This window comes from Nipponia nippon, unplaced genomic scaffold (genome assembly GCF_047370975.1).
Source record: "Nipponia nippon isolate SJK-2023a ecotype South Korea unplaced genomic scaffold, ASM4737097v1 scaffold_32, whole genome shotgun sequence".
NCBI lineage: Eukaryota > Metazoa > Chordata > Aves > Pelecaniformes > Threskiornithidae > Nipponia > Nipponia nippon.
The window spans coordinates 2627526-2639361 of record NW_028262350.1 but is presented as its reverse complement, the minus strand read 5'-3'; the positions used below and the strand labels follow the sequence as shown (position 1 = coordinate 2639361).

The 11836-nt window shown below is 57.2% G+C and overlaps 1 protein-coding gene and 1 long non-coding RNA gene across 2 annotated transcripts; both read right to left on the bottom strand.

The window, feature by feature from the left end:
• Window positions 1-226: 226 nt before the first annotated feature.
• On the bottom strand, window positions 227-4130 carry LOC148054273 (uncharacterized). Its single transcript, XR_015707529.1, has 4 exons — window positions 2930-4130; window positions 1421-1621; window positions 1104-1177; window positions 227-306 (listed from the first exon to the last, which is right to left on the bottom strand). It is a non-coding gene; the product is annotated as an uncharacterized LOC148054273 (long non-coding RNA).
• Window positions 4131-8043: 3913 nt separating this feature from the next.
• On the bottom strand, window positions 8044-10405 carry EPOP (elongin BC and polycomb repressive complex 2 associated protein). Its single transcript, XM_087770350.1, has one exon. The coding sequence runs from the start codon at window positions 10287-10289 to the stop codon at window positions 8088-8090; it is 2202 nt and encodes a 733-aa protein (XP_087626476.1). The 5' UTR covers window positions 10290-10405; the 3' UTR covers window positions 8044-8087.
• Between the last annotated feature and the right edge of the window lie 1431 nt (window positions 10406-11836).

Here is an 11836-nt window from a genome sequence, read left to right as displayed (position 1 = left end):
AGCTGGGGGGAGCACAGCTGGGGGGAGCACAGCTGGTCCCACCCCGGGTTCACAGAGTTCAGGCTGTCGAGATTTTAGGGCGAGATAGGGAAAGCTGACACCCGGGGAGCCCCCCCCGGCCGGGCCGACAGCCGGCCCTGCCACCCCCCGCCTCCTTAGGGACCCCCGTGGAGGGGGTGAGACCCCCCCTTCCAGCCGGCCCAGGGCCGCATCCTGCCCGGCCTCGCTCGCCCGAGGATGCTGCTCGCCAGCCAGCGCTCCCCGCTCGCCTCCTCCTTCCCCAGCTCCCGTTTCCTCTTCTCAGTCCTAAAAAAAAAAAGGAAATAAGGAAGGCAACGGGGGTGTTGTGGCCTCATCCTGCGCCCTCAGCCCACAGCTCTGCCGGGCCCTGTCCCCACGCGGGATGCGTGACGGGTGCCCAGCAGCCACCCTCAAGTGACACAGGGTGTCCCTGGGTCAATTCGGGTGCGCAAGAAGCTTTTGGGAATTAATATTTCCCTTGGGGCACCTTTCAGGGCGGGGAATCCCACCTGGATAAATGCAGGGAAAAATGGGAATTAGCAGGGGAAAAAAAAAATACAAATATGCGAGTAAAGAATGGGAGTTATTTGCAGGGGGAAGGGAGGCTCCGTCTCCGCAGGGCACCTCTGGTCCTGCGGGCACGCAGAGGGCCACGGAGCGGGGCAGAGGCAGCCCCATCTCATGCCCGCAGCCCCAGACCTCCCCGCTCCCCCCGGCCCTCCCTGCCCCGGCGCAGGGGGTTCGCTTCCACGGGTATTGGGGTGTTTCTGCTGCCGGGAGCCGACGGGGAGAACCCGAGCGCTGGCCCGACAGGGAGAACGGCAGCAGAGGGGACAAATCCCAGCACCCACAACTCGGAATAACCCCAGTTCCCAGAAAACCACCTTGGCTCAGGGTTTTCCAGCCTGGAAGCAGCCGGTGAAGGGCTGGGGAGGGGAGATGGCAGCACCCCGCATCTCTGGCCTCGCCAGGACCTGCCGGCCTCCCCACGCTCCCTCCGGCTTTCAGGGGCCGAGCTGCTCCCCCCCCCACCCCGAGTCTCCTGCTCCCAAAATCCAGACCCTCAGCAGCTTGGGATTCACCTTTCTCCCTCCTTCCCGATGTTTCTGTTTATGCAGCACTGGGAAAAGTAACTCCAGCATCTGCAAATGAGATGCTAAGAATATATAAAATTAGTTAGAGCTGAGAATATAAAGAATTAGAGCTAAGAATATAAAGAGTTAGAGCTAAGAATATAAAGAATTAGTTAGAGCTAAGAATATAAAGAATTAGTTAGAGCTAAGAATACAAAATTATAAATCTAGCAGCAGCATTTTTGTTATTTCCTTTTTTTGTTTCGCCCAAAGTCATCTCTGATGAGAAGTTAAAGAACAGTTGGAAAATAATCCTCAACTCAGACCTTTAAGGAGGGCTTTTCATCGTGTCGGAAGCCACGGACGGCAAAACGCGGGCCTCGATGCCTCGGACCCCGCGCGCTGCTGGGGAGGACCGATTTCCCAGCACATCCCGATGGGTCACTTCTTTTTTAAGCCGTGACGCTTGCATGCAGGATCCCGAGTTTCCTACGTTGACGTCTTCGGTTATTTGGGGGGTTTAACCGCTGTAACGAATGGTTAATTATAAGCAGTTGCCCCGGCGGTTGCTGGTATTTCCAGCTGATTAAAAGGCTGGATGAGCCCAGTGTGTAAAACTGGGGGAAAAAATGGGATTTAAGGTAAACACCCTGAGCGTGCAGGGCCCCGGCATGCAGAGGGGCCGGATCCTGCCGGGGAGAGGAAGCGGAGCTGGGCACGCTGCGGGGAGGCCAAGGGGCAATGGGGGGGAAATTGGAGGGAAATGGGGGCAATTGGAGGGAAATGGGGGGAAATGGGGGGGCAATGGGGGGGCAATGGGGGGCAATGGGTCAGAGGACCAGTACTGCCCTGACCCCCACCACCTTCTGGGACCCCCAGACCCCTCCTGGGGGAGCAGCCCCCAGGGATGGGGGGGGGGGGGGGGAAGACCCCCGGGAGTCACCCCAGCGCTTTGGGGACCCCCCGGCCCCCCCAAGCCCAGCCTGGCTCCGGGCCGCTGCCGGGCAGGGCGGTGGGAGCCCTGCCTAAGCCGGGGTTTCGGGGGATCCCCTCGCCCCCCGGAGCCTCCTGGGGCTGACAAAGGCCGGGCGAAGCCTCCCCGGGTCCTGGGGAGGGGAAGGATGAGCACGGTTTCCCATATGGCCTCATTTAGGGTAATTTCTTTCAATTGCTAAAAGCATAAACTCCACCTCTTGAGCCCGTAGATTTATATGGAACAGCTGAAGGATCCTCCAAAGCTCCGTGGGCTGGCCGGAGGGCCAGGCTCCCACCTTCCAGAAAGGTTGGCGGATAATTTCGTTGTGGGTTTTTTTTTTTTTTAAAGGCAAGCTATTTTTTTTCCTTTTTTTTTTTTTTTTTTTTTTTGTCTTTTTCCTTTTTTTTTTTCTTTTTTTTTCTTTTTTTTTGCCTTTTTTTTTTTTTTGAGATATTGATAACATGGGAGTTAGAAAGAGCCTCATAACTCACAATAAACCCTTGTCCATTCTCTTCTATTGACTACATGTAAACATGGTAAATGAAAGGCCTTTAGTGACACTTAATCCCTCACCCCCTCCCTGCCCCCAGCCCAGCCTGCCCTGGGAGGGGGTTACGCTGCTTTTTCTCTCACAGCTTGCTGTTTTACTGAGCCCCTCCCCTGCTATCTAATTTATCATTAACACCCTGACACTAAACTAAATAAATGCAGCGGCTCCCCCCACACCTTGCTCCGGGGCTGCGGATTTTCCCCCTTCCCCTTTTATTTTAGGCACGAACCAGCCGCAAATCTGTGGGTTTGGGGGGGCTCGGAGCCCCGTGCTGCTCCCTGCAGATAATTAACGTCATTATTAAATTACCTTCTTTAAAAGATGATGATAATAATAATAGCAGGGTCATTTGGCTGTGGTTAGAGCCGGGGCGGCTTCGCCGGGGTCGCTGCCTCCTGCTCCGGCTTCGCCTCGCAAAATTTTAAATGTTTTTAAATGGGAGTCATTTTAACTGGGATTCCTTTCCTTCCCTACCAGAAAGGAGGAAGGGAAAAAAAAGCTGCAAAGCAGTTTCAAGCGCCGCGTTCCTGATTTGCAGCTCGATGTTCTCGTGTAATTTGGATTTCGGTGGTTTTTAAGGGCGGAGGGGGTTTTTACCTGGCCCTCTGCAAAAGCAAAGTCACCAGCTGATTTTGTGGCAATCGAATAATACGTCGTTATTAATCACAACTAATGAGGTCCTGGCTGGGGGTGCGTTTCGTTTCTCTTTCCATTTTTCTCGGTTTCTGGCCGTGAAAGAGCCGGGTAAAGGCTTCCCGGGTCAGAATTTCCAGCTTCCCAACTCATAGCCGAAATAACAGACTTTAAGCCCCTTTCAACACGTTGCACAGATAAAAACCACTTCGAGTCTTTGGGTCGCTCGTTCGGCTCTGCGCTGGGGTTTGTGTTTGGATCTGGCTCTACCGGTGCTGCTCCAACGGGATCGTCCAGGCTTCGGCCGTGTTTTCCTTTGGCAGAGATTTAAAAATATATCCGAAGTGCTCCTTCCATAAGGGGCACTAACTCCTGAGGCCCTCAAAATAGAAACACATGTCTGGGGAGCCGTCTCTGGCCTACAAATTAGAGGGAAGGAGCTATTGATTTCCCATTAAATGTTGAGGAAAAAGGATTCATTTGGGCAAAATTTGTCCACGGAAACCCTCCCCCCCCAAGCAGCTGAGCACACGCGCGCACGCCCGCTCCCACGCGGGACGGACACACGCGTCGCTGCGCGCAGCTGCACGGCACGGAGGGATGGAGCCACGCGGAGGCGAGGACGCGGCCGCAAACACGCGGGGACACACGTGCGCGCACACGCGGGAACGGGCGCACGCGTCCCACGCGGGTCCGGCGCGCGGGAGGGTGCCGGGCCCGCGGCTGGGTGCGAGCGGAGGAGCGTGCTTTCCGAACCGCGTAAACACACACGCACGGCCAGATGTGCACGGCCACAGCTGTACGCAGACCGGCGGCACAGGCTGATGCACGCAGCCTCCGCGGCACGCAGGCAGGCACGCAGCCTCCGCGGCTGCACACACGCGCACGTGCCCTGGGCGTGCAAATGCACGACCCCCCCCAAAGCGAGCACCCCCGAGAGCACCCACGCCTCCCACACGCATGGGTGCACCCCAGCCGCCACCACCCCCCCCGGCACCCACAAAAAGGGCCGAATATCAGCCGGTTCTGTAAAAAAAAAAAAGGTATTTATTTCTCAGCCTAGATTCCATATTGCACGCAGGAATTAACACTTTCATCGTCATATACTTACAACAACTTCAAATAAATAAAGGTACAGTAAATCTAAACAGAAAACCCAATACATGGCTGGAAAAGGCTCTTTCCTCCCCTGGGTGGTTATTTTTAAATGCGTGTTTTAGGCCGGGGCGTGGGGGAAAGGCAGCATCGGCCGCGGGGTGTGCCCAGCCCGGGGAAATAACTCCCCTCCCCAGCCACAGCACCCCCAAAAAATAAATTATCCCTGGGCCGAAGCACCCCTGGGCCTGGGGGTCCAGCAGAGAAGCACCCATGAAGGGACCGACATTTTTAAAGCCACCGGATGGGAATTTTTAATCCAGCAACGCAAAGAGAGAGCAAAGGTCCCTGAAAGCCCCAGCCCCAAAATAAACCCTTACAAACCGTGATTACAAAGCACCACACCGCATCCAAGCTGAGATTTTTCCTGAGTCTAAAGCAGGCTGCATTTTTAAAAGCAGCACCCTTTCATAAAAGTTTTCTTTATTTTTTTTTTTTTTTTACAAGATACTTTCGGTTTTCTCCTACCTAGATGAACATTTTTATGGGGGGAAAAAAACAAAACAAGTTTTTCCTTCTTTTGCACCCGTTTGGAAAGAAAGCAATGGCACCAGTGTCGTTATAAAGGTGCCGGTAGAGCCCTTACGCCGTCCTGGCGATGCGGGTTGATCCTTTGCTCAAAGCCAGAACCAGTCCGTGTCCCTCCAACCGCTCCCTCCTCCCGGCCCATTGTGTCCCGCAGAGGTATCGCTTCTTCCACCCAGCTACCGCTGGCGTTCGCTCCTTTTTTTTTTAACTCCAAACCAGGCTATTTCAGATAACAATTTGGGTTTTCCTTTTTTATTATTTTGGGTTTTTTTTTTTTCCCCGATTTACTTTCGCTGCATTGCCACCCCCCCCTCCAGCCTCTTACCGGGGGATCGCTAGGAGGATTACTTTCTTTTTTTGGCTCTCTTAATTTCCTCGAAACACGTTTAAAAACAAATAGGGGGATTATTGGTAGTAGTAGTAGTAGTAGTAGTAATTTTTGCTGTAAACGGGATGGTTCTGCTGCGTGAGGAGCCATTCAAGGTGTGTTTGCGTGGAAAGTTTTGAGGTATTTGGTATTGTATTCACAGCCCTGCTACAACCCCCGTGCATTATATACAGATATCTACACCTACCCACGCACGTACGTCTGCGCGCGGGCAGATAAATACCGACGGGCGTATAACGTCTGCATGGGTGCACACACACAGGGTATTAATAGCTGCGTTTTCCATAGGCCCACGCGTACCTGGGCATCCATGCAGAGGGAGGAACACCCGCGGCCCGCGCCCGGGTGGGTGCCCGCCGGCCGCCCACCCTCGCCGAGGTGATTAAATCCCTTCGAAAAGATTCCTGAGTTATTTGGCTGTTTCTGCCCGCGGCAGACGGAGCTGCGGAGTCCGAGCTTTGCTGCTTTTTTTGTTTTTTTTATATATATATATATATATTTATTTTTTTTAGCATTCACTCCCAGCGTGGATCTCGGGGGTTTTTTCTGCGCGGCCGCCCGCTTTGTGCGGCCGGGGCTCCCTCCCGCGGCACCGCCCCCCCCCCTTTTTATTTTAAATTTTATTTTTCCTAGAAAATACATATTTAACCCGATCCGGATTTGGGGAGGGGGGACGGGGAATCGCGGGCAGCAAGCGAGCGATCGTGCCCGGCGCTCGGCAGCTCCCCGCAGAAGGGGCGCGCCCCCCCCACGCGTGGCCCCGGCCCCCGGCTCTGCCCTGCGGGGGCCCGGGGGGGCCCAGGCCGAGGGGCGCAGGGGGGTGCGGGCAGAACCCCCCCCCCCGTTTGCGGGATTCCTGTGGGCGCAGCCCAAGAGAGCGATGCGGGGGCAAAGCCCCCCCAAATCGGCTTTTCTCGCTCCTTCACACCCGCAGGGTTTGGGGGGGGGGTCGGGGTTTTTTTGGTACCGGTCCACGGCCAGGGATACCAAACCTGAATATTTCGGAGACAGAAGAAACCCCCCCTCTCGCTGGCACGGGAGGAGGGGTGAAGTAAACAAAAAAAACGCAGTTAACCCAAAAACCCGCTGAAAACCCAAGTAAAACAAACATTGCTTTTAGCAACAATTCACCATCTCCAAGAAAAACAGCGCTTAATAGATACAAAATACGCTTGACCTTAAAAATGGCTTTTTTTTTTTTACCCACTGATGGAATTAAACCAAAAAAACAAATCGAAACGGGCCGTGCCAGATCGGAATATTTTCTTTTGAATCCTGCAGTGATTCTCCCTTCCCTCCCCTTTCCGCGGGAAGCAAAGGACACCGTGAAGGGATTTTTTTTTGGGGGGGAAACCAATTTTTGGAGGACTGGGGAGGAAAAATAGAAACCTCCGAGCGGGCACTGCGTGATCCCCAGCCGTGGGCTGCGAAGATTTGCTATTGCAAAGAAGGGGGAGAAAAAGAACCACCACCACCCCCCAAAAAAAAAAAAAACCAAACCCAACCACCCCACATCAGCTTTGATTTGCCCAACGTTTCCAAAACAGAGCGGACTTCAGAGAGCCCGTCGGGCTTTGATGCCAAAGCGGGGTGGAAATCACATCAGAAATAGTCAAAAGAGCCAGTTACAAAGCCACTGGTTTGCAAGAAAAGTTAAACTGGGATATGATTTCCTCTGCAGAGGAGAGAGACATTCCCCCCGCATTCTTCCCCGCATTCCACTCCGGAGCTCGGGAGAGATCAAATTGTCCATCTGTACCCTATTGCTAATGCTCCTGGATCCTATTTCTTGTGCCCGTAAAGCTTTTACAGGCCTGCTACCTTTAGGCTATCGGAGTTAGGGTTATTATCCAGCAAACAACTCACTTTTTTCTTTTTTTTCTTTTTCCTTTTTTTTTTCTTTTCTAATACGCATGCAGCAGTTTCAAATAACTTCCCCTCAAAGCCTCCTGTTTTCTTTTAGCAAACAGAATTTCCTGGTCTTTTTAAAGTTGGTGTTTTCTTCCTGTCTCTTAAGTAGACAGAAAACATTACATTGCTATTAATATAGTTATTTGGAATAGCTGCTCCCAATTTCCCCGGGATTGACTCGGACCGAAAAGGAGCGTTTATGCTGCATGACATCATTATTTCTCTCTGCGTGTGATTATTATGAGTTTAATCCAATGCATTTATGGAGGAAAAGGGAGAAATCGGAGCTATTCTTCCCTCGGGTTTTTGGTAGATGGGGGAAGGGGCGGCGGGAGCGGGGCCGGGGCCGGGGCGAGCCCTGCGCGGCGGCGGGAGCCTCTGCCCTCCGCTCCCCGCCGCCCGCTCCATCCCAAATCCCCTTGCTGGGAATAACCCAGGGAGTTTGGCAACGGGGCGGGGGGGGGGGGAAGGCGTCCGTCCGTCCGTCCGCCCGCCCCGTGGGTTTGAGCCCGTGTTTTAGCTTCGTCCTTAAAATCGCGAAGCCAACAGCGGACCCCGGCGCGTCCACGGACAACAAAAACCCGCCCCCCTCCGGGCCGGAGCGGGGACCCCCCCGGGCTCCCCCCAGCCGAAGCCGTGCACACGCTCGCTCGCAGCCCCCCGAAAGGCTCCCGCACCCCCAGACCCCCCCGGCTCCTCCGGGCATCCCCCTCCCCGCCCGGGAGCCCCGGGGCTCGGCGGGACCCGCTCCCCCCCCCCGGCCCCCGGGGCCCCCGGCCCGGCCGCCCCCCCCCGGGCCCCCGCAGCTCTCATCTGTTGCATGTAAACCTTTCCTGCGGGCCGTCGCTGTCCTTAGAGATCCTCCAGGCCATAGCCCCGGAATTTGAGGCTGGGGGGCACGGGGATGGCGTTGCCCCCCAGGTGCCAGCTCCACAGCGGGTGAGTTTTGGAGAGGGCCCAGGAGTTTTTGACCCCCAGGGAGGAGGCAGGACACAGGTCCCCATCTTCCCCCACGACCAGGGAGGGAATACAGGGGAAGTTGCCCATGAGGCTGAAGGAATTCCGAGGCGGGGTTGGCCCGGCGCTGCCGAGGCGTTTGCAATGAGTGTTTCCCTTTTTGGCATTCCTCCTTTGAGTCTTTTGTGGCCTCCCTTTAGAGGAGCTCTGTTGCCTTTCTGCCTCAGCGCCTCTGGCAAGGCGTCTGCGCTTGGCATTCCTTTCCGAGCCATTGCCTTTCAAAGCTTTGTTTGACAAGGTGCTGGGGCTCTCTGCTCTTTTGGAGCCGGGGGATTTGAGCTCTGCAGCTTTGCAGGGCTCCGTCCTCCCTCCGTGGCGTAAACTTTTCCCGTCCAGGTTGAACCCTTTGGCGTAACACCACAGCTTGGATTGCCGGATCAGCCGGTCAAAGTGCTCCCGCCGGGGCTCCCCCGCCTCCCCGGGGGGCTCGGGGCTCCCCGCCGGCTCCCGCGCCGGGGGCTGCGGGGCCGAGCCCGGGGCCGGCTCCGGGGCAGGCGCTCGCCCGGCTAAAGCTCCGCTTTGCCTCTCTGCCTGGTCAGCGGGGCCTAACGAGGCTCTATTGTTCGAGGCATCTTTGTGCAAATCCTTCCCTTTGGCGCAGGGCTCCGCGTCCCCAAAGCCTCCCTCCTTTTGTTGCGGAGCCCCCCCAGGGGTGCTGCTCGGGGAGGGAGGGGGGGAGGAGGAGGAGGAGAAGGAGGAGGAGGAGGAAGGGGAGGCCTCCTGCTTTGCGTACAGCTCCGGCAGCGGCTGGGCCCCCGAGCCCGGGGCTGGAGCCGGGCTCAAACTTTCCAAAGTTGATGCTCGCAAAGTCCTGGCCCAGAGCTGCTGGGAGAGGAAGAGGAGGTTGGGGTCGGGGCGCAGGGCTTTGCCCAGGCTCGGGGGGGGCTCGGCGGGGCGCTCCTCGCCGAGGGGCTCCCGGGGGGGCTGCGGCTGGAAGCGGGGCAGAGCCGCCTGCCTGTACCGGGTGCTCTGCACCGAGTCCCCGCTGCACAGCGAGCTGCTCTCCGACTCCGAGGAGCTGCCTTCCTCGCTGCTGCACGAGGTGTCCCCTTCCTCCTCCTCCTCCTCCTCCTCCTCCTCTTCCTCCTCCTCCGACGAGTCGCTGGAGGTGGCGGGGCTGGACCCGCCGAAGTCCAGGCTGGAGTCCGAGTCGCTGGAGTAGCCGGCGGAGGTGCCCTGCCGCTTGGAACCGGGGAAGACGGAGGAGCGGCCTTTCCTGGCGACCGAGGGCCCCTTCTCCGCCGGGAAGAGCCCCTTGGCACAGCAGGGCCCCCGCCTGCGCCGCCCCGCCTGGGCCAGCGCGGCCGCCTGCGCGGCGGGGTGCGCGGCCGCGGGGTGCAGCAGCGCCAGGTCGCGGGGGTACCCGGCCAGCACCCCGGCGAAAATCCCCCCCCGGCCCGCCAGCCCGCAGCCCCTCCGGCCCCGGGGGGGCTTCTGGAAGGCGGGGAAGGCCCTGTGGAAGGGCTGCGGCAGCAGCGGGGCCGGCGCCGAGCGCGGCTTGGGGAAGGCGGGGGGCAGCTTGGGGCGGGCGGGGGCCGGCGGGGCGCAGCAGCCGCCGGCTCTGCAGGGCGGCAGGAGCTGGGGCCGGGGGCAGGGAAAGAGCTCCCCCGGGCCCGGCAGCAGCAGCTGCTCCCTCCTCTTGCTCTTCCTTTTCCTCTTCCTCCTCCGGGGGCTGAGGCTCTTGCAGGAGGTGCAGAGAGCCTCCAGGTCCGCCTTGGAGATGAGGGAGCATTTCACCGCGCGGGTGGGCACCGAGTTGATGGCTTTGAGGGTCCGGAGCTCCTTGAGATCGCAGCGGCGGCTCTTGATCTTTAAGGTCTCCATCTTCTTGCTGATGGTGGTCCTGGGGATATCCTTAAACAGGTCGCTGAGGACCTGGGCCAAAGCAAACATCTGGGTGCCATTGATCTGTAAGTATCCCAAGTTTATCCCTTCGATTTCTTGATAGCCGGCATGAAAATCCCCCGGCCTGGCTTCCCCATTGTAATCCATGGTGGCTGGAACAATTCCGAAGGTCCCTTCGCAGGTCAGGAACATTTTGCAAGGAGCATTTACTTTGTCTCTTTCAAAGGGGGCATTGAAAATAAGGACATATTTGTTTCCACTCCCTGATCACACACATCCCTACCCCTCCGGAGAGGTGGGGGAGGGGGGAGGGGAGGAAAAAAAAAAGCCAAAAAAAAAAAAGCCAAAGCAGCCGATCTCCCTTTCAAACGCTCCAGTCAATGGTTTGCAACATCTTCCAAACACCCAGTTCCTCCGCCTGTACCGGGGCTTGACTCCTCGTCTTCCCCCTCCCCAGCACAAAAAAAAGAAAGAAAAATAAAGAAGTCAAACATCTTGCATCCTCCGGGCTCCCCCCGGGCAGCTCCCACCCCGCGGCCGCGCACCCCACCTTCCACTTCGAAAATAAATCTCTTGGGGGGCGGGGGGGGGGGGGGGGGGGGGAGCAACAAGCGCAGCCCCCCCTTCGCTGTGCAAAGCCACTGAGATGCTTAAGCAAACAAAGCTACGGACGGGGGGGCGGGGGGGGCGGAAAAACGGGAGCGGGGGGGGGGTGCGGGAGGCGGGGGGAGCCCCGGGGCTCCGTGCGGCTCCCACCTTCCCCGGGCTCCGCACTCGCGGCCCCGCCGCCGCGTCCGGTATATTCTAGGGAACACCCCACCGAGCCCTCCCCGCCGCCCGCCGGCTGATTGGGCACTCCGGCCCTCTGATGTCAGAAACCCCCAACATTTCACACGCACACCCCCGCGCAAAACCTCATAAACCCCTGGGCGGGCCGCTCCGCGCAGCTCCGCGCCGCTCCGCGCAGCGCCCGGGCGTGCCCGCGGCTCCGCGCCCCGGCCGCACACAATGGAGGCAGCCGCGGGTTGGCGGCGGCGGCGGGGGGGGGGGGGGTCTCTTTTTTTTGTTGTTTTTCCTTAAAAAAATAAATATTAAAAATTTTACATTTTCGAGGTGGCGGTAGCGCGGGTGCCTCCGCTTTGTTTCCGCGTTTTAGCTTTTTTGGTTGGTTTTTTTTTTTCCCCACCTCTGGTTGTTTTAAGGGAGGTCGCTGCGCCTTCCCAAGTCTGCCCGCCTTCCTCTGGGATGGGGGGTGCACGTCTATATTTAATAAAGCGTCAAAAATATTACTCTAAGCGATTGACTCCGCACCAGTTCACCCCTCAGCCCGGACTGGAGCGCTTATTAATTGCCAATTACTGTATTTATTAGCTGGAATGAGCGCGGGCTGGAGCGCGGTATCAACGCTACCGTCGGCAAGCTGTGCAAATAAAAGCAATGCAAAGATATTTATATTCCTTTTTACTCACACACGTTCTTTATTCACTTCGCATCTTTTTCTTCCAAACTCTTTCTTTAAAAAAGAAAAAAAAAAAAGGGAGAAATTCTTTTGCGTGCCTTTGCGCTGCTCAACTTTATTTCAAACTTTCTTCGGCATTTGGTAGCCCGCTCCTGCCTGAGGAACAGGCGAGGTTTTCCCCAAAGCAGGGCTGCAAATTCCTCTCTCCAAGGGGGAAAAAGGGGGAAAAACAAAAAGCCCGGAGTCCCTCGCCGGCCCGCGGCTCCATTGTCCCGTCCCC

Bases quoted from the DNA above. Each gene is read 5' to 3' on its own strand.
- EPOP (XM_087770350.1), bottom strand. From the start codon at position 10,289: ATGTTCCTGACCTGCGAAGGGACCTTCGGAATTGTTCCAGCCACCATG.